Source organism: Musa acuminata, chromosome BXJ2-2 (assembly GCF_036884655.1).
Source record: "Musa acuminata AAA Group cultivar baxijiao chromosome BXJ2-2, Cavendish_Baxijiao_AAA, whole genome shotgun sequence".
NCBI lineage: Eukaryota > Viridiplantae > Streptophyta > Magnoliopsida > Zingiberales > Musaceae > Musa > Musa acuminata.
In genome coordinates, this window is record NC_088339.1 from 34,113,983 (window position 1) to 34,135,520 (window position 21,538).

At 41.1% G+C, this 21,538-nt stretch overlaps 2 protein-coding genes across 5 annotated transcripts; both read left to right on the forward strand.

The window, feature by feature from the left end:
- Positions 1–378: 378 nt before the first annotated feature.
- Positions 379–7,631, forward strand: LOC103976737 (oligouridylate-binding protein 1). Of its 2 annotated transcripts, none has more exons than XM_009392044.3 (12): positions 379–659; positions 1,558–1,619; positions 2,006–2,108; positions 3,480–3,556; positions 3,636–3,697; positions 3,806–3,893; positions 4,077–4,152; positions 4,237–4,267; positions 4,547–4,666; positions 5,293–5,378; positions 5,652–5,825; positions 6,998–7,631. In XM_009392044.3, the coding sequence occupies exons 1-12, from the start codon at positions 528–530 to the stop codon at positions 7,274–7,276; spliced, it is 1,290 nt and encodes a 429-aa protein (XP_009390319.2). In that variant the 5' UTR covers positions 379–527; the 3' UTR covers positions 7,277–7,631. The 2 variants fall into 2 exon arrangements, with proteins under 2 accessions (XP_009390319.2, XP_009390320.2); XM_009392045.3 differs by having other exon boundaries at positions 5,296–5,378.
- A 95-nt stretch (positions 7,632–7,726) lies between these two features.
- Positions 7,727–15,386, forward strand: LOC135606252 (beta-galactosidase-like). Of its 3 annotated transcripts, XM_065097221.1 has the most exons (19): positions 7,727–8,285; positions 8,379–8,474; positions 8,572–8,684; positions 8,770–8,836; positions 8,956–9,048; positions 9,798–9,941; positions 10,143–10,231; positions 10,306–10,411; positions 10,585–10,672; positions 11,132–11,250; positions 11,328–11,492; positions 11,898–12,079; positions 12,518–12,621; positions 12,889–12,998; positions 13,353–13,466; positions 13,562–13,669; positions 13,820–14,028; positions 14,663–14,939; positions 15,020–15,386. In XM_065097221.1, exons 1-19 carry the CDS (start codon positions 8,124–8,126, stop codon positions 15,125–15,127), a joined length of 2,454 nt encoding a protein of 817 aa, XP_064953293.1. In that variant the 5' UTR covers positions 7,727–8,123; the 3' UTR covers positions 15,128–15,386. The 3 variants fall into 3 exon arrangements, with proteins under 3 accessions (XP_064953293.1, XP_064953295.1, XP_064953294.1); XM_065097223.1 differs by lacking the exons at positions 14,663–14,939; positions 15,020–15,386 and having other exon boundaries at positions 7,770–8,285; positions 13,872–14,028; XM_065097222.1 differs by lacking the exons at positions 7,727–8,285; positions 8,379–8,474 and having other exon boundaries at positions 8,570–8,684; positions 8,759–8,836; positions 15,020–15,384.
- Positions 15,387–21,538: the final 6,152 nt, after the last annotated feature.

The following is a 21,538-nucleotide window of genomic DNA, read 5'->3' on the forward strand; positions in this document are numbered from 1 at the left end:
TTTTTTTTTAATCTCTTATCACTATTTTTAAATGATATTTTTTTGTTCCATTAAATACATACACATGAATTCGAATCTAAGACAGTCTACAAATCATTATGATGTCTCCACATGGACTTTTGCCACTATTTTTTCCTTTCATTACTTCTTCTAATATAAAATAAAATATATAATAATTTGATCTATATATGATTCTTGTGGAACTTATTATGGAGTCTCATATTTGATTCTGCGTGCTAAAAGATTGGCATCTGTTGTGTGTTGCTGCTGAGAAGGGAGAAGCACTATTGTAATCTGGTGCTTCATTTAGTGTAACGTGAAAAGCACGTGTCGTCAACCAAGGAGTCAATATAGAGGACACGTGACGTCGTGGTTTACTCTCTCTCTCTTTCTCTCTCTCGGGGTCGCGAGGGTTTGCTTCTTCGTCCTCCCCTTTTTCTTTCTCGGTAAACCCTACCGCTACACCCCACGATACTGTCGAACTCGGATCGGGGTGGTGTCGGAGGACGACCCTAGGACGAGGAACGATGCAGCAGCAGAGGCTCAAGCAGCAGCAGCAGCAGGCTCTGATGCAGCAGGCCCTCCTCCTCCAGCAGCAGCAGCAGCAGCAACAGCAGCAGGCCCTCTACCCCCACCCCGGCCTCCTGGCCGCTCCTCAGGTTCCCACCCCCACTCCCGTCGCCTTTGCATCCCTATTCGTGTCGATCGGATAAAAAAATTTCGTCTTTTGTTGTGGTTTCGCAGTTTCTGTCCCTCGATTAAAGATTGTTTGTTGCGAGCGTTTCGTACTGTTTTTGATTTAGGGTTTCGTTGAGTTGGATTGCGAAATTAGGCTTTCCTTTTAGTTGGATGACCAAATCGTGGTTTTTCGTAGTCCCGTTACGGGCATGTGGCATCTTTCTCCCTCTTCATGTGGGTTCTTGGAAGCGTAATTATGTGCCGATCTAAATATGTGGTTCTTTCTTTGCATTGTCGCGTTTTCTGATTGGCTGTTTTTCTGTCACTTCTCTATAACAAATTGGTTTTGTCGTTTGCTTGATTTCTAGCGTAACTCATTCTGCTCGTATGGTTAGCGAACACTCTTTCTCGCTGTATGGCCTCCTTTGATTGAAATTACTGCGGTCAGTCCTGGGGCCGTGCATTTGTTTTCTGGGAAAAAAATTCTAGACGAGTAAACCAAACTTTTCATCAGTGTCCTTCACGAAGCTCCTCGTTTATAATTTTTAGTTTTTTATTTGAAATTTAATATCAAATGTTGTTGCAATGCTGCGAGAGCTGTTAATGGAAAACTCCAAAAACCAAATGTCTGCCAGCCTTTCCGCTTATCTTCAGACCTATCTTCTTTTGGTTAAGAGTGACTGGGTCTTAGAGCAAAAATTTTGACATTATGAATGCGAGTGCATTTGGTTCAGGACTAATTCTTTCTTCTTTCTGACTTATCATAGAGTGCCCTTTCGGAATTTTCTGATATATCGTAGCTACGTACTGTTTAGGACTACTATAGTTGTAAGCTTTTTCTTTTTTTTTTATTTGTTCATTTGCACTTTTATTTTGCAGATAGAACCAATCCTAAGTGGGAATCTGCCTCCTGGATTTGATCCAAGCACATGTCGCAGTGTGTGAGTGTCATCAGGGCTTTTTCTTTTTGCTTTACTATATTTTTGTATGTGCCTTTGTTGCCGTTTTAGTTGTGCACACATTTTCTTTTCTAGAGTGTGCATCAGTGGGTTTTTTTCTTTTATTTGTTTTAACTTGTTTTGGAGTTATAAAATCATGCATGACTATTTCATTAACCTGATAATAATATAATGTAGTTTTTGTTGAGAAGCTATCACACTATTTATCGTGAATTTTGGACTGCCATAGTTTGTGAATTGTCTTGATTAGGAATGTGTACTGAGGATGTTGAAAATGTGTTTTTGAATTATTAATTTTGGCTTTTTTATGGTGTTGTATCGTTGAATTTGATTTTCTCTCCTACATTATTCTGTATGAACAAATACAGATACGTAGGTAATGTTCATCTTCAGGTTACCGAAGCCCTTCTTCAAGAGGTTTTCCAAAGTACTGGCCTTGTTGAAGGATGCAAGCTCATCAGGAAGGAGAAAGTCAGTTATTCGCTTTACTTTGAGATAGCTCTTTGGTTGAAGTGCTTATAATATTAAATTTTGTCGAAAATTTAGTCCTTGGCATTACTATTTCAGCATTTTGTGCATTCTCGTTGAATGGAATAGCTTGATTTATAGCGGAACATGATATTGAACTTGTTATCTCTAATGATCTCCATACTTCAATCTGAATTTCATGAGTTGCTCTTATTTCAGGATCCTTGTTTAGGTTTGCCATGCTAGTACTCTTTTGCAGAGAACTGGCACTCCTCAAAGTTGTGCTTTTAAGATGTACCGCTTCCCGCATTAACTCAGTGGCATACTGTGCATATGCATGGTATGATTCACACCCTGACAAGTTTGGTTAGGAATGGATACAGAATTTATTATATGGATTTTGAGGATTACAATGACTATTAGGTGAAAAAATCAATAATTATTTAGTCAATTATATCATTAATCTAGTTGATAACGATAACAACAACACGGATACAATTCAAGTCGACTACATTACAAAAGAACAAACAACGTCAATCAATTGCAAATCAGTGAAACATGAGATGTTCGGAGCAATTAATTTACATTATGTCCCATTAGTGTCTGCTGAAAGATAATTTGCATGGCCTAGCATTTTCATAACACTTGAAATGTTCATCTTCCTCAACCATCTTGGCTCATTTAACAAGTAGTCGACATATGAAATTTTAAATATTGCTAGTTTCTTTTAAATAGTTAACTTGTGAGAGGAACTCAAATTAGTTCGTAAGATTGTTTACATATGGCTGAAATTTACACAACTATATGTTTGCCATTCAAAGACTAAAATATTATAAACAAGAAAACAAAACATTGACAACGACAAATGATATTACAAAAAAAAACTGAGAAGCAACTAGAAAGCAGTGGCAAAAGAAATTGCAAATTTAGGAGCTTGTATTACAAGGCGAAGTCATCATCTTAGGACATATAACTAAAGTGTTTGTTTAAGAAAGTAAAAGGAAACGAGAAAAAATAATAGAAAACTAGACCTATTTTACCCAATCGAAATGAATCTTTTTTAAATTGGTATTCATGTTGACTGGTGCACCATGACCAATGAGGATTTTATCTAGAAAATCGAGATGGCTGGATGCTTGGTTCCATCCGGTTTAGGCATTTGCATGCATCATAAGGTCACGTGCCTATGCGGCCATTGCATGCAGCGTAATGGCATGGCGCAATATGCACTGTGGCTTACATGATGATTATACTGGCATGGTATTTATATTATTTTGTGGTACCATATGTATTGTACATTAATGTAAATTACTGACTGATATTTAGATCTTCTAAGCTCTGATATGCTCATCATGCTTTGCTTTGACTTTGCAGTCATCATTTGGTTTTGTTGATTATTATGACCGCCAGTCAGCTGCACTTGCAATTGTAACACTTAATGGGAGGCAGCTGTAAGTTGGGTCATCAAAATTGTGTTGTCTGTTATTTTCTAATAGCATGTGTCATGGTTGATATCATGTAGCTTTGCAGGTTTGGCCAACCTCTTAAGGTTAATTGGGCGTATGCCAGTGGGCAAAGAGAGGACACATCAGGTCGAGTTTTACAATCATTTTACTTGCAAAGTTTGTGATGCACTACAGATCGACTTGTATCATATGGAAATACTGACTTTAGGATGATTTATTATTGGGCATATATAGGCCACTACAACATCTTTGTTGGTGATCTTAGCCCTGAGATCACAGATGCAACCTTGTTTGCGTGCTTCTCTGTGTATTCAAGCTGCTCGTAAGAATTTTTTACCTATGTATTTGTTTTTAATAATGTTCTTATGTCTGAATTTTGTCAATTTTCATTGGGTCATATTGTTTAAGGAATTAGTAAGAACTTCATTTTTGTGCCCAAAGGTTTTGAGAAATTGGCTTTACGTGCCTGAAATCATGTAGACCTGCCTTTATCTTTTTTCTCTAGAGATGCAAGAGTCATGTGGGACCAAAAAACTGGGCGTTCAAGAGGGTTTGGTTTTGTTTCTTTCCGGAATCAACAGGTCAGTGATAGTTGATACTCAGCCTTAGGTTCATTATTATGGAATTTTGTCCAGTGAACACTTTTTTTACTATTATTTTGACAGGATGCTCAAAGTGCCATCAATGACTTAACTGGTGAGTTCTACTTTGTCAATTTCTGGTCATTACACTTTTCAATGACCTACCAATCAACTTCTCTCAGGCTGATTGATGGTTTCAGGCGAATGATTACTTTGTGCACCTTACATATGTTCAGATTAATGGGGCAACTCTTATTAATGTGTATTTACTTTATGCTTCTTAATATGGTTTGACTTGTGATATTCATCTTGTCTTTTTGATGTTCTATTCCAAAAGTTTCAATTCCAAAAATTTCAAGCTTGACTTGAGCAATCTTATACTGAAATTACGCAGGCAAGTGGCTTGGCAGTCGGCAAATCCGTTGTAACTGGGCTACCAAGGGAGCTAATGCTAACGAAGACAAACAAAATTCAGATTCAAAGAGTGTGATGGATCTAACAAATGGATCTGCAGGTGGGTGTCATCTTGAACTGGCGTAGTAGCAGTGTACAATATATATTGTTCTCGTGAGTTCTACAATCATGTCGTTAATCTTTTCTTTTGTGCATCAAAAGCTAATCAGTAAAAATATATTTTTTCTGTTTCTTTCTGGTTAGAAATTTAGTTGGTAAAAAAAAATTCATATAATAAGTTTGTTAATTATGTAAAATAATCAGTAGTTATACTAAATTCCTTGGGAACCATAGCATTTCTACATGGTTTCAGTGAGGTGGCCAAGTAAGTCTACTACCTTGACTGTGTAATGGATTCTTCATGATTCTGTGAAAACTATGTATTTCTTGTTTTTTGTTATATCTTTTATTTTAGATAACGGTGTAACCTGTCGAATACATGAGTTGTTCTTGTTGAATAGTTGGAATAAGTAGATTATTGCCAAGCATGTTAACTGCTCTTCTTTAAAAATAACTAAATTAGGTGCCAAGTATTCCAGTGCGCTCGTATGTCAAGAACACAGTTTTGTTGTTGATGATCTTTTTTCATGTTGATTGTGCTGGCTTGGTTTGTAGACTATGTAATTTTTCAGTTTGAACTTTCTGTGTTAATCTGTGTGTGTGCGTTTTTTTTTTTTGGGGGGGCAGAAGATGGCCAAGAGAATACAAATGATGATGGTCCAGAGAATAATCCACAATATACAACTGTATACGTTGGTAACCTTGCTCACGAGGCAAGCATTCATTTCTCTCTTATTTGATTTTGTGCAAGAATCAACATCTCTTTTATATATACAAATTTCAGTAGTTTTTAAAATAAACCATGTTATGAAGCTTGTATTGATGCTTTGATGGATATCCTGCTTGTGCCTCATTACATTTTTGAATATTTAGTCACTTGTTGAAGCTAGTCATGCTTGTTTGATCGTAATTATTGCGAGTTTAGTTTTGGCAGAAGGGGATGGGGGTCATTTTTCTTTGTTGTAAGTTGAAATGTAAAATGGCAGGTTACACAACTGGATCTCCATCGCCAATTCCATGGCCTTGGTGCTGGAGTCATTGAGGAAGTTCGTATACAGCATGAGAAAGGATTTGGTTTTGTAAGATACAGTAACCATTCTGAAGCTGCTCTGGCTATCCAAATTGGGAATGGTCAAATTCTTTGTGGGAAACCAATCAAGGTAGAGTTGAATTATTTGCGCTCATTTTCTCTGAAGTGGAAATCTTATTTTTTTAAAATATTTTTTGGATTTGACCTGTCTAGTATCAGATTTTTTTGAATCTTTGAAACTACATAATTAGAATTGTTAGTATTGGCTTGACAAGACTTGTTTTGATGGCATGTTTCAGTTCAATCTGCCTTTCAAGCACTGCTTGTTTACTATTTGGATGAATTTAAATGAAACTTTTATTGGGAAAAGATGTGATAATCTCTTTCTTCAAGACTGGGTTTACCCAACTTTGATTCCTTTAGGAGATGAATCTGATACAGGTATTGAACTTGACTTGTGCTAAACAGTGTCAAACTAGGCTCCCAGCCGGTCAGGGTGCACTTTGACCCAATCTGTGTTTGTTGACACTCATTATGCTTGTTCATGACTGGAAAATTTTTACTAGATCGGTGATGAGAAACGAAGAGAGGGAATATACATAAGTTGGAAAAGTTGCTCAAGTAGCCTTTGTGAAAGAGCTAATGTTACCTACTTTCTACCATAATGGAGTACAAAAGATACCTTTTAAAGGATGAATTATCCATTATGCCGTCAAATTAGATTAAAATCCTTGACTGGCCAAGTCTTTATGCTTTACTGCTTAAAGTTTTAGATATAAGATACAAGAACACTTCAAATGTAGATATAAAGCACAGGATCAAGGTAAAGTTTCACATACACATGATCAAAATGATAGATCTTGGAGCTTTATTTTGATGATATAAGTGAGCTATCATAATAAAATAGACAAAATATCGGTGTGGTTGCTGTGGAGACCCCCAAATAAGACCAAGTCTCAGTGACTGACAAAGGCCTAACATAGATGTGGTTAGTATTTTGAAATGTAGTTGCTTCATGTTTCCAAGTAATCTCATACAAGAAGACTATCACCTCACACATGATGCTTTGAAGAAGCCGACCTGCCCACGAATGATGTTCTACATTGCACCTATGGTATGTGAATGTCATCACATGCAACTTTGTGAAGTTGTGATCTGCCCAGGTGGATGAAGTGTAATATCGAATTGATTTATCCTAGTAGTCTCTTCTTTTCTCTAGGTTTATTTTTATGCAGATAGATTTTGCGGTAGAGCAACAGATTATGGATATTTGATTCGTGCATTCATTTGTTCATGTTTCAGTGTTCTTGGGGCAGCAAACCAACACCACCGGGTACATCCTCTGCACCACTGCCCCCACCTGCAGCTGCTCCATTCCCCGGACTCTCTGCAGCTGACCTCTTTGGTTACGACCCTGCATTGGCACTGAGCAAGATGAGCTCCAGCCAGTCACTGATGCATGCCCAGGGCCAGCATGCTCTGAAGCAAGCTGCGATGGCAATGGGCGCAGGCGGCAGCCAAGCTATCTACGATGGTGGTTTCCAAAACGCGAGCGCAGCCCAGCAGCTCATGTACTACTAGTGATTGGCTGTCTCCGCAGACCAAACAATTCATTCGCTGACCATCTTATAGCTTTTCCCTTTATGGTTCCTTATATTTCTCTCTTATACCTACCTCATCTTCTGCTATGTTTCGTTTTGTCTGGCCGTTGTGCTGCCCCTCCCTCCTCTCGTTTGTGATCGAATTATCGAACAATCGTGTAGGCACATGGAATGTTTTGTAGGGTTTGATAAGACTACCTGGGGAGCTTTTATTCTACATTTTCTTTCCCTTTTTGCTTCTTGTTTGTAAGATCTTGAGGGCATCCTCATTGTCTTGTTTTTATGGTTTGATTCTTATATGTAAATCCCTGATGGGGTACTCTTGTCTTTGTCAATACTTATCTCCATGCGTCATCTGTGTACATTTCTGTAAACGAGTCTCTAGTTCTTGCTAGGCGATTGCTAGTTTTCACCAACCGTGCTGATCGACCGCTGAAGTGGTTGATTCGTGACGTTGAGATCTAGAAGATGAATCGCCGATCCTCCGGTGTTCGATCGAGAGAGATCAAGGGCACGGTGATCCTGTCAGCAGGAGAGCTCGAGAAGACGAGGGGTCCGCAGGAGATTCGCTCTCGTCACAGCCCCCAGCTATGTCTTCTCGCAGGCACCTTCCGCGCGTTTCATGGCGGGGAAGCATCGTTCCGAACCCTTTGCGTTGACCGCATCGGGGACTAAATTTGGGGATTTGAGGTGCTGCTCAGTGGTGGAAGCCCGCGCATTTCTGACCCCTCTCGACCCAGATTCGTTCTCTCCGACGCGAAGCTCGACGGTTCCACTATAAATCCGGGAAATGGGAGTCACGGGAGCCGGCGAGGAGGACGAGGACGATGGTGGGTCCTTCGAGAGCTCTGTCGCTGCTCATCGCCATCGCTTGCTGCCTGAGCTCATGGGCGATGAACGTGACCTATGATGGAAGAGCAATAATCATCGATGGCCAACGCCGGGTTCTCATCTCCGGCTCCATTCATTATGCACGGAGCACCGCCGAGGTTGGTCACCGCTCTACCTTCTCCCTCCAATGACATTGGCGAAATCCGTATCGCCTATGATTTTAATCCATTTGTGATTTGATGGTGTTTCAGATGTGGCCAGATCTGATACAGAAGGCAAAGGAGGGTGGAGTCGATGCCATCGACACCTACATCTTTTGGAACGCTCATGAACCAAGCCGTGGAGAGGTTCCCCAAAATCTCGACTTTGCTGCATTGCCAATATCCATTACATCAGTGATTGGTCATCTAATGAGCAGCCTCTCTTACGTTCTCTTTCGGGCAGTACAATTTCGAGGGCAACCTGAACTTCATCAAGTTCATCAAGATTGTGCAGGATGCCGGCCTCTACGTAGTTCTCCGGATTGGACCATATGTTTGTGCTGAGTGGAACTATGGGTAAAATCTTAGCAACTTTATTTAGAGAATGTTCTTGGTGCTGTGGCCATAACATCATGTGTGATCGGGTTCAGTTCTTTTGCAGGGGTTTTCCTGTGTGGTTACATCAGATTCCAGGAATTGAACTGAGGACCAATAATGACATCTTTAAGGTACCTTTCTAGCTTTTTATTTCTATTAATTATCTGCTGTTTCAGTGAATTTTCTGTTTAAAGTGATTATTAATTATGAGGCAAAAGACTTTTAACATGTCCTCTATTCCATCGTGTAGGCTGAGATGCAAACTTTCACAACTTTGATAGTGAGCATGGTCAAAAAGGAAAAACTATTAGCTCCAGAAGGTGGACCGGTCATCATAACACAGGTTGGGTAGTCAGTAAAAACACAAACGCTTTTGTTATATAATGTCTTTCTGCAAGGAAGATCTGACATGTAATTTCATTGAGTATTAATTTTAATATAGAATAGCTGTACAAAAAAAGAGTTTGAGATAGGGAAATAAAATCACAACATATGACCAATCATTCACTGATGATGCAAAAAAAGATTGCTCATTGTTAGTCATCTCAATAGATGGAATAACATCAGCCAGATGATTTGCTAAGTGCAATTCTTGTGGCTTCTCAAGGGGTTCATTTTTCTTCTGTAACAGTCAAAATTTTCACTCTCCCCCCATCTGTCCATCCATTTTCTGACTACTTGTTTGATAGTTAATGTTATGTTTTAGAAGTGTGATCAATCAATTCAATAGCAATAGCAGCAAGTTCTAATGACATTTCAACTAATCTGGCTTCACGAATGGAACTAAGAATAGCACTCTTCATAGTCCAAATTTTATTAGGAACAAGAAAACAATTGGCTTTTGATGGACTATTTCCATTAGTCTGAAATGTGTCCCATTGTGTTTTTGATGTCAAGCATGAGCATGTGGCCAGTTAATTCATCTACGGAATTATCTGTAAGAAAAACCATTGATATAGTAAGATACTGAAAGTGGGCCATATGTGCTTGCTGTGAAACAGATATATATTGTTTCGAACTATCAGGACTACATCATCACTTTTTCTTTAACTGTGATTGCTAGAACACTCATGGAAAATTTTGATATATCAGATCGAAAACGAGTATGGCAATTTCATAAAAAAGTATGGAGATTCTGGGAAAAGGTATATCCAGTGGTGTGCTGACATGGCAAAATCTCTCAATGTGAATGTGCCATGGATCATGTGCCAGCAAGCAGATGCACCATCTCCTATGGTAAATACACCTAAACCTAGATCTTTTATGGTTTGTTCTAAGGTTGATAGGTCAAAATGGCAACTTTGTCAAGTTTCTTGGCATCCTCAGGTGCAGTGATGTGCATCAAGTCAGATAGAGTATATTTGTGAGAGTTCCTTTTAGTTTTAGGATCACGTTAACTAAATCAACTTACAATTTGTTGGCATTCCCTCCTTGCAGATAAATACTTGCAATGGCTTCTACTGTCACAAGTTCAAGCCAAATCGCCCAAGCATTCCCAAAATGTGGACAGAAAATTGGACCGGATGGTGAGCTCGTCTTCCTCTTAATCAATTTCACCCCTCAGTACAAACCTGACAGTGAGTTTGTTGAGATTCTTTAGGTTCAAAGGTTGGGGAGAGAGTCAACCTCATAGACCTGTTGAAGATGTGGCTTATGCAGTGGCAAACTTCTTTGCATCTGGAGGCACCTTCCAGAATTATTATATGGTGCAAAATACACATTTCAATGCATACATCATTATGAATTAATCAACACAAGTTTCTTTCGTATGCTGAGAGTTGGTTATAATTGACTACCTTAATACATAATATCTTTTTCAGAAGGGATAATTACATCATGCTTGTCTCTGCTGTTAATCTATCCTATTACTCTTTTTCAGTATCATGGAGGAACCAATTTTGGTCGGACATCAGGAGGTCCTTATCTTACAACATCATATGATTATGATGCTCCTCTAGATGAATATGGTACTTATTACATGACACCTTCTTGACAGAAACATTTCAGTATCAACTTGTAGAATGCATGTTTAGACCCTGCAACAAAACCAGCTTTAGAAGCATCTTAAGACTTTGTTACTATATTATAGGCAAAACATTTCCTGATTGACGGTTTGAGTGTTTATATTAACTGAATATTATCGGAACTCTGAATCTTTTGTTTTCTTTTTACGCCTTTGTGTGGAGATTTGGGAAAATGCTTCTACAGAATGAGATATTTGTTAGTCAAACAAAATTACATGACTTTTTTTTTAGCATGAGATTCAAAATGGCAAACCGATGTACTAGAAATACCATTTCTTACTCAGTAAGAGTATACTGCCCATAATATTTGTGATGTAATTAAGACTAACAAGATTCTTTCATTCCGTTTATCGAGCATTGAACAATCCATGAATATTATTAATCTTTTCCTCATCTATAAAGGGAACATAAGGCAACCAAAGTGGGGACATTTGAAGCAATTACATAGTGCCATTAAAATGATGGAGAAGATTCTCACATACGGTGAAGTCAATACCACACAGCTGGGAAATGCATTGGCGGTCTGTCATACTTATCCCTCTGTTTTTACCTATTGATGCATGGCATACAAAACTGACACCAATTTACTATTTTGCAGGTAACAAAGTTCTCCATAAATGAAACTAGTTCTGGCTGTTTCTTGACCAATGCTAATCAATCAAATGATGCCAATGCAACATACAATGGAAACACATATCTTGTGCCTTCTAGGTCTATCAGTATCCTCCCTGATTGCAAAAAGGAAGTCTACAACACTGCCAAGGTAAATTGCTTACATCTTTTCAATAGGATGGAATTGGACCTCTTTGTACAAATGTGATTAGCCTAAGCTTTTTATGGCATATGAAAGGAAAATCAAGACAAAGACCTTAAGGAGTCTTTATAATCCAAGATACCTTCAACCGGCACAGATATAACTATTAGAATAAACGGAATGTAATTCAGATTGACTTACATGGCTAAATTGTACACTTCATTATAGATCAACACAAGCCAAAAATTTATTCATAATTAGGTTTAGATGTACTTAAAATGTGGACCATTTTATAATAACACCTAATCTAAACAGGAGTCTATGGTGCATGTTAAGAAGTTGGAACTATTGTCCATCAAGGTTATCTCATACTTGGGTGTTAATGGAATTTCTTTAAATTCTATTTGCATGCAGGTAACCACACAAACTTCTTTGATGGTTAACAAACCTGTCAAGTCGACAAAATTGAGTTGGAAATGGCACTCTGAAATCATGGAGGATACCCTCAATGGTAAGGGGTCATTCTCTAATGAGTCACTATTAGAGCAGATCATGACTACTGGTGATGCTAGTGACTACTTGTGGTACATGACCAGGTAATATACTTTTATGTTCATCTTGCAAAATAAACATCGATAGTTCAGTCGGTAGCTACATGACAATCAAATGGATATAGCATCAAGAACTAACAACCCACAGTTTTAGTTCATTACCCTTTCAACTTCACATTCCAAAAAAGTATGACTAGACAAGCTAAACAGAAATATCTTACACAATGCAACATATTGCCAGAGTTTTTGGTAGGTAAAAACTTAATACAACAATCGCTAGTATTGTTTATGTATTGTCTCATATAAATGCTGTGTCCTAATTAATAGTGCACCATCATAAAACCTAATCCATAGTAGTATAGTTTACTTCATGATTTTTCTATTATTTTATAAACTGTATGAATCAGAAAAAGCATCTATACTTTTCTTGTTTGGTCACTTTGTGCATCATAAGAATTCTTATTTAAGTACATGTTGTTACAGTGTGACACTCAACAAATCCAGTACATCTTGGCGCAAGAAGATGAACCTACGGGTTAAAACAAAAGGCCACATTCTTCATGCTTATGTTAACAACCGCCTAATAGGTAATTCTTCTTATCAGTGCCTTCTTAGTTGTAAACTCAAATTGAGTTCCAACTGTGCAAGAACAGAACTAATTTTATATGTTTTTTTTCTTCCCATATATACCCTTCATTTAGTAAATGTAAAAACAACAAACTTTGAGGATGTTTAGATTGGAAAGTGTTGTGAACAGTCTCTCAAATTTTGTCACAGCAGGTTCAGGATATACTACTAAAGGATCTTACAAGTTTGTCTTTTTGCAAACAGTCTAACAAAGTTTGTAACAACAGGATCAGGTTATGCTACAAAAGGATCTTACAAGTTTGACTTTGAGCAGGAGGCCGAATTGAGGGATGGACATAATTTCATTACATTGCTCAGTGCTACTGACGGTCTGGCGGTTTGTATTTCCATATGCACATACAATTATAGTTTTCTAGTTCATCTATTGTAGGCAGATCTATTGTTAATCTTATTGTTAAGGGTGCCAACAAGTCTAGCTGCTTTCTATCTATGCACAGGTTTTGAGAGAAGTTGTGTTTTATAAAGAATTATTTGGGCATCTTTTGAAATTCCAAAGTCCCTTGAAGCACTAAACTAGGACTTGCTTTGATATCATATGGTTCCTTATTTTCGTTGAAGAAAGAAAAGGATGCATGATTCTGAGAGAAAATTTTCCATTTGTTATCGATAATGCTTCATGTGGAACGAGAACAACTTTGGTAACAGCATGCTTGTCTGGTGTACTGGTCAGAACTATGGGGCATTTTTTGACTTGCAAAAGGCTGGAATCGATGGTGGTCCTGTTGAACTTATTGGAAATGGAAAGGAAAAAATTGACTTGACAAAAAACAAATGGTCATACAAGGTATCTTTAAGTACTTAATTCAGATGATTCAAGAAAACATTCTTGTTCTATAAATATTATTGTGGCTCTTAAAACTCTATTCAAATTGTTGCGAGATTGGACTGAATGGAGAGATGAGCAAAATCTACTTGCCATCAGCATCCCATGGCCTCAACTGGAACTCTGATCGACTTCCTATTAACAAGTCAATGACTTGGTACAAGGTAATGAAAAGTTAAAGACTTACTGGAGACCACCATTTCTTGTTTTTCACATTGTTCTCAAATGATTAACAACGATGAATTAGTATGTTTAAAGTTCAACTTTTGTGGAGGTGCAAGACTATATATTTTGGTTGGTTTTATTTGATTCAGACAACATTTGAGGTTCCTGATGGCAATGATAGTCTCGTGTTGGACCTGCAAGGAATGGGGAAAGGGCATGCTTGGGTGAACGGGCAGAGCATTGGGCGCTACTGGCCAAGCTTCCTTGCTGCTGACAGCGGGTGTGAACCTTGTGATTACCGACAAAAATATGACTCCGACAAGTGTAGAACTGAATGCGGAATGCCTTCTCAGAGATGGTAAGTTCTTTAAGCTTCAAACTCTTGGTTGTTTTAGTTCTGCACTGCCTGCTGGTATTAAAATTTGCATTAGGAAGGGCTATCATACCCACAGGTTTGAGATCAAAATTTCTGTTGGGCAATACAGATAACAGATAACCTTTCAGTTCAACTTTTGTATGTTGTGGTGCTGGTTTGAGCACCACCAACTAGCACACATCGATAATGCAAGACTGAGCAACGACACAGTCGCTTCTGCAAAATTAGAACATCAGATTTCCTAGAAAAAGAGGATGCCAACTGACCTACTGGGTGTCATCCTGTTGTTGGTCATCAAATAACTTTAGTGAGCTTCTAAAGAGGGTAAATTTTTTGATGCAGAACAAAAGTTTTGAAGTTATGCATTAGCTTTAAAGTATAATCATATGAAAGTAGACGTCGAGTATCATGATTCTATTTCACTTTTCACTTTCATGTCTTTGTTATTTTGTCATTCATATTGCTGTTCAAAGCACTTGAAAGGAATTCTTTCCCCCACCTCAACTCTATAGTAAAAGCAGAAACTGAACTCTGAGAACAAGCAAGTTTTTGAAAGAATAGTATCCAAAAATTGTTGTACCATTTGATACTAGACTCATAATTGAGCTTCCAATAGGTACCATGTCCCTAGATCCTTCACTACCAAGGGACCCAATACTCTGATCTTGTTCGAGGAAGTCGGTGGTGATCCTTCTCAAGTGAGTCTCCAGACGGTGACCATTGGAACAGTATGCGCCAATGTTGTCGAGGGAAGCATTCTGGAGCTGTCATGCCAAGGGAGCAGAAGCTTCAGCGAGATTCAATTTGCAAGCTTTGGAAATCCTGAGGGGTCGTGTGGCTCGCTTAAGAAGGGCTCTTGTGAGGCTCCTGATGCCTTAGCAGTCGTAAAGAAGGTAATGTATGTTTCCTTTGGCCAAGAACACATATATACACCTAGACCAGGTCAAATGACGTCGATGTTTTCTGATTCCAGGCATGCATCGGTCGATCTAACTGCTCAATCAATGTGACTGCGAACGCATTCGAGCCCAGTGAATGCAGCGATCTCAGCAAGAGGCTTGCAGTGCAAGCAATCTGCTGATGAAACCCCTCTTCTCATATGAACAGCCTTCTTTGCTTTGCGACAGGTTACAAGTAAGAAACAGAGCTCGGTGCCAGCTCCTGTTTGTATACTCTCTGTTCTCTTCTCTTCAAGTTTTTTCTTTCCATCGAGTGTTGAATGTACTGCAAAATGTTATACTCATGCTCTGTCGGCATGAAGCCTGAAACTAATTTTTGTGTAAGCTGTGAAATGAAGCATCAACATGTTTCAGACTCACAAATCAATGCTATACCCTTGTGATTGTTGGAAACCTTTAAGCTCTGGCCAAAGTGCCGGTTCGGTCCAATCGCGAATGCACAAAATTGCCTACGCGAATGTTGGATATTGGAAGTGAGTGTCGGGTCGGGTTGGGTTTGAACCTCATCTCCCAAGGCCAACCTTTTCCCTCGACGGGTTGCTTGTTTTTTTATTGTCGAGTTTCTACACATTGGCCGAATTCGGGAGTCGGATTTTCTCATTCAATCCCTCCGAAGTTTAAGTTAGTGTTGGGTAGAGTAAGAGGAAGTAGAGTGCTCTAGCTCTTTGATGGTTGGCTTTTATACCTGCAAATGAGGATCAATTGTACATGGTCCATGAATGGTTGTCGATTTCTTGGGCGATTGGTTTGTACCTAATGGGCGAGCATCGATAAATCTATATGGATTCGAGTCGTGTAGCATCGTTCCAAGCTTTTCGAAACGACACTGTAGTATGCGGTGTCAACTTGTACGGAGTTGGACAGTACAAGAGCAAGTGATCATCTCGTTCGAGTTTGAGGTGTCACATCATTATAGTTTGGAGCTCCTTCGTTGACACTGTTGAGATCATGATTGCTGGACGGTGTTGAAATATGTCATATCAATACTATACGCTTGTGATGTCTTTTGAATACAAAGGATGTTATACCACTTCACAAGTGTTTATCCTAAAGTTTTCGTGAATGATTAGCTGAGATGTTAAAGACGGAGGAATTGACTCGTCATCAGAATTGGCTTATTTCATGATATCGGTGAACGATCGAATCGAATCTCATATCATTGCTGGCTGGCCAAAAACTAATTCGATCAAAATTCCTCACCATAATATATGACAGTGAATAATGCGAACATTAATTCAAATGCTTTGTCCATCCATTTCCAGACATGCCAATTACGTATTTGATAAGACATATTCATGTCTGTTTTGCCCCACAGACACGTCACAGCTGATGTCATACTGTCACGGATTTAGTTGATTTTGCCTAAGTCGTGCGGCACCCTTGCGTGTCCGTCCGCAAAGGTCAGCCTCTCCGAAGCCTCCCATGGTCCCTTAGATCCCACAAAAGAAAGAACAGGACAGAGAAAAGGCCTCACTCGGGATCCACAAGCAAACATCTCCGAAAAACACTTTATAGACAATGCAAATTACAAAAAGACTTTACAAGCTCTGAACAGTTGCACAACAAAGGGTAAAATGATTCATTACAGACCGACAATCTCTCACACGTGTCCACATGACACAAGCTTTATTTACAAGCCTAAAGTGGCCACCGACCCAACTAAAATGGGACTATCAAGCCTTCGGTCGTCCCCTACATACTGTACAAAGCATGGACATACCAAAAGACACGGACATACATAAGCATTACATCAAACACCCTATTTAGAAGTTTGTCCGTGACTTTCTCCCCCACTTATTCCTTCGACATCCTCGTCGAAGCCTTTGTCGACACTGCAACTCCTTGCCTCTGCTGAGTCTTCAATCTTCTGCTCCAACTGCAATGCGTCCCTTGGCTCCCAACTGCTCTCCACTATTGTTTTCGAGTCGTCGAACCTTTTGATCCGCTATGCTGCTTCAACTCACCAATGACTCTGACTCCGGTGTGGGGTTGGCTGAGTTGTGTTGATCCTTGTTGATTCCTACGGATCCTTCAAATGAAGGAAAAGACCATCCTTACTGCGCCTGTCTCTCAAATGCCTCATGCTGCTTGAACCGGGTGGATGCTTGTTGGAGCTTTTAACGAGTATCGTCTCGCAAACTTATGAAGATTTGAGTCCTTCCTCCACAAAATTTGCTCATTGACTCTTCTTTCACTTAGTTGTCACATCCAAGTAGGTTCGCATCACTTCCGCTTTCGATTGGCATTTCGTTGGGAAATCAAGCGGACAATCTACTCTCAGTAACACTGATCACCATTTGGTGAGGATTTGACAACTATTATCTTCCATTATCTTCGAAGGGTCTTTGAACTTTTGCATAGCTCCTCTGCTGGATAGATAAGAGAATTGGGGTACTCGGTTTCGCCCATTCTCTTAAGGGTTGAGAAGACAAAGGTTACTTGACTTCGCCTGCCTCCTCGAGGTTGTACTCCATGCATCGAGCTGGTTACTGGCCTTCGCCTGCTCTTTGCTCACACTTCTGAAGCACTTGAAATGTTTGCACTCCTTGCGTTGAGTTAGCTACTGTGATTCACCTTCTCAATGCCATTGAACTTCTGGAATGCGAGAAGTTTTCACCCCAACTTGGAGTAATTCTCTAATAGGTTTGGTCGCCACTAGGATTGTACCGTCTTCTCCATCAACTCTGCCGCCTACTCCCCTGAGTAGCGAAGGTCCAGCACCGCGTACTGACTACTTCGTTCCTTGGTCGTGCACTCTTATATGACCCGAAGTCCTTCACTTTCGGCTATCTTGATGAGAAACTCATTGACACCGGTCTTACGAAGTTCCTTGGCCTCTGCCCTTCAGCCTTGTCTCGGTACTTGGAGTTTGCCTCTGCATGCTCCACCTCCTCGGCCCCTTTCACGACCAAGCGCTCTCCCTCCATGAGAGCAAGGGATCAATGACTTTCACGGAAGTCCCGCCTCTGTGGTACCATGGCGCTGCCATGCCCATGGCACTACTATCCGTTGACTCGCATCTGCATCTCTTTTCTTCACAATCAGTAGGCATGCCTCTGTGGTACTCCTCTGAGTCCACCTCCATTCTAACTGATGCTTGATTTTGGGTAACTAAGTCCCTCTGGACTCGTCGTCGCTTCCTCGCCCCTTTCGACCCCCTGCTTCAACACCTCTGTGTTCTCCAAGCAGCACCCTTTGGTCAATGGACAAACAGACTACAACTCTCATGCACGACCTCTGCCATCACGTTGTAGGGTTTGCACTGATTCTGTTCTCCTTAGCTTCCTTGGTAGCAACGTTCGCTTACTCGACCTTGTCCTCTGACTTGTCGGGCTCCCTTAAGCGAATATAAGCTCTGGAGTAGTCCAACTCTCCAGTTGATTCGATCATACCGCTGTATGATCAAGTCCCTCCCATGGGACTCACTGGTACTTGCATTCGAACTTTTCCCTTGGTGGAACACAGCCCCCATATGCTGATGACCAAGGCTTTCATCCGATGCAAAATTCGATGCACGCACAGAAGACCCGCCTCTGCGATACCATGGCCTTCACTCCTTGAATCCATAGCTCTTCTTGTCGTCGTGTTGTTCACCGAAGTGGAGCTTCCAGTAGCTCCCGATCATACCTCCGTATGATCTAGTCCCTCACGGGGCTAGGTTGTGTGAATCGCATTGCCACGAACTGTTTCACCACGATCCGTTGCACCATGTCGCCTCATGATGACATTTCTATTGCATTCTGATCCTTGTGGGATTAACTCGAATTGTGAACCCTTCATGTGTGGCCTCTACTAATACATCGCAGGGTCTCTTCCACCTTCGATTTTGTTCGCTCCTTTGGCAATCGACCTTCATCCACCCACTCTTGGGTCACACCACGATAAAGCACCGCTCTAGGACAGTCCGTCACCTAGTAGCTCCCAAAGTCCCCTGACTTCGCTGCAATTAGTGCACCATTGTCTGGATCCTGGGCCTCTACCCCTACCAGCACAATCTTCGCTGTGCACCGCCTCCTTTATAGCAACTTGAATGACAACACTATGGCATATTCTTCAAGAGTACCCGCCTCTACGTCCTCTTGCCCCGTGCTAAGGCCTTCTGATCCCAACTTCGCCTCCGCAAATTTAGTCGCCTTAGTTCCTCCATCAAATGCTCCTCCGAGATAAAGTGCATGTGCCCAGAAGCTCCCTTCGTCTTTGGCACCATGCAAGATGAGTCCGCTCCGACAGAATGAATGACCCATGGAACAACATGATCCTGCTCTTGCCTCTGCAAGAGTTTATGTCCTTGACCTCTGTCCAAGGAAAGACTATGCCTCTGGTTCATGTTCCATCTTCTATGCTGGCTCCCTTCATACGACTTGGGTACTTCGCCAAGTTACACCCAAGTTGCTCCGCTCCTCGTTTTTGCATTGAGTCGATGGTGGCCCTCGTGCCCACCATTCCATGGGTCAGCCCTCCCTTGAGTCCGATCTCCATATCGACTCCAAGTGTGCCTTCATTTGTGTTGCTTTGGGTCGCTCCCCCTACTTGATCTCGCAATGCATCCACCAATGCATTCTCTCAAGCGAGATCATGCGACGACTCCTCGCCGCTTTCTCAGTCCATTGAGCTTTATTGAGTTGTTGTTTGTTGAGGTACTCCTCCTCAACTTATCAGGTCCATCCTACATGATTCTCCCTCTGGAGAGACGGGACTTATCCCTCCTGGATAACTGTCCCGTTGGAGCAACATCTCTCTTCGTTTCGGAGACCACCATCCCGTTGGACTACTCCGATCTGCTGAACAAACTGTGCATTGTTCTGCCTCTTGCAAACACACTTGCTAGATTGCGACTCCACGTCAATACAGTCCCCGCTGCACCCCTCAAGGCCTAGCAACATGCTGAACTAGTTGCACCATTCAGCCTCCTACGGACGTATCCTTTGCATGCCGAAGAGAAAGTTTCAATGCTCCATGGCGCCGAGTTTCGGTCGTCTTGGGATGGCCACGAACATTCCGTCGTCCGCATACAAGCCCATGTATGAGTACCAAATTCTTTGAGCTAGCAATTCCCCTCACCTCTGTGAGCTTTGCATAACTCTTTTGGTCGTTGAGCAACTCATTCCACCTTAGATGGTATCATCCTTTACCAAGCGCCTCGCTTGCCTTGAGCACCATCAAGTATAGTTGTCAACGTTGAGGCGTAGCTCAAACTCAGCCATCCCAACCTTTGTGCGCTTCACATTATTCCAAGCTTGTTTATTCTCGTAGTGCCTCTTGCGCGAAGGGTTGGCCATTCCTCTAAATGCCAATCTCAGATGCTCGCTCCTTTGAGCGACTCCTTTTCCCTACATCTCCATGCCCGTTTTCCCCCAAACGATCGCGCGTGTGCTGACTGCCCTCAACGCAGCCCCGCTAGGTCCCCCACGTTTGCATGCTAAGTGTTTCTATGAGTGCTTGTCCCACTCTGATACCATCTGTCACGGACTTAGCTGGTTTTGCCTAAGTCGTGCGGCACCCTTGCGTGTCCGTCCACAATGGTCAGCCTCCCCGAAGCCTCTCATGGTCCCTTAGGTCCCACAAAAGAGAGAACAGGGCAGAGAAAAGGCCTCACTCGAGATCCACAAGCAAACATCTCCGAAAAACACTTTATAGACAATGCAAATTACAAACAGACTTTACAAGCTCTTAATAGTTACACAATAAAGGGTAAAATGGTCCATTACAGACTGACAATCTCTCACACGTGTCCACATGACACAACATTTATTTACAAGCCTAAAGTTGCCATCGACCCAACTAAAATAGGACTATCAAGCCTTCGGTCGTCCCCTACATGCTGTACAAAGCATGGACATACCAAAAGACACGGACATACATAAGCATTACATCAAACACCCTATTTAGAAGTTTGTCCGTGACAACACGCTACGTCAAAACTCGTACCCCAAGACACTGTTTGATATGCCTGGTTCCAGCAATCCCAGGACAGCAACGCCCCACACACCAAGTCGAAATCCATACTAATGTCGTGCTGTGTTCACCATGCCAATCCACGTACGACCGACCCTCTCACGCTAGTATAAAGACCTCTATCTCAGCCTTCAGAGAAAAGGAAAAAAAAAACAATACCACTCACAACTGACTTGCTCGTCGGAGGGATCAAAATCGGGAATCACTCGATGAAGGCCTTTTTTTACAAGGAAGCGATCACCCACGAGCCACAAGTACCTCATCCAGAAATCGTCATCCAGTGAACGAGGACGGGCTGTCATCTATCCCGGGAACGGAAAGACGCAGCTCGATGCAGATGATGCTTGGACCAAGAAACGCTGACTAATACCCCGTTGTGAAGGCTCGACCTATCTCAATGTCCAACTTAGTCGACAGAAAACTCCCGACATCGATCCGTTGACCTAATCATGCCGACTCACCAACTACGGCCCTTTTGTTCCTCAACGTATTCTTACTCAAGTCAAACATCCAAAAGTATACTTTCCGAACACGTTTGGATCTTTCTGACGTTTGGATCTTTCCGCACGACACGACCC

Bases quoted from the DNA above. Each gene is read 5' to 3' on its own strand.
- LOC103976737 (XM_009392044.3), top strand. From the start codon at position 528: ATGCAGCAGCAGAGGCTCAAGCAGCAGCAGCAGCAGGCTCTGATGCAG. The intron at 2,109-3,479 runs GTCAGTTATTCG...TTGACTTTGCAG, and splicing joins AGCTCATCAGGAAGGAGAAA to TCATCATTTGGTTTTGTTGA. The intron at 3,557-3,635 runs GTAAGTTGGGTC...GTAGCTTTGCAG, and splicing joins ACACTTAATGGGAGGCAGCT to GTTTGGCCAACCTCTTAAGG.
- LOC135606252 (XM_065097221.1), top strand. From the start codon at position 8,124: ATGGTGGGTCCTTCGAGAGCTCTGTCGCTGCTCATCGCCATCGCTTGC. The intron at 11,251-11,327 runs GTCTGTCATACT...ACTATTTTGCAG, and splicing joins AGCTGGGAAATGCATTGGCG to GTAACAAAGTTCTCCATAAA. The intron at 13,670-13,819 runs GTAATGAAAAGT...TATTTGATTCAG, and splicing joins AGTCAATGACTTGGTACAAG to ACAACATTTGAGGTTCCTGA.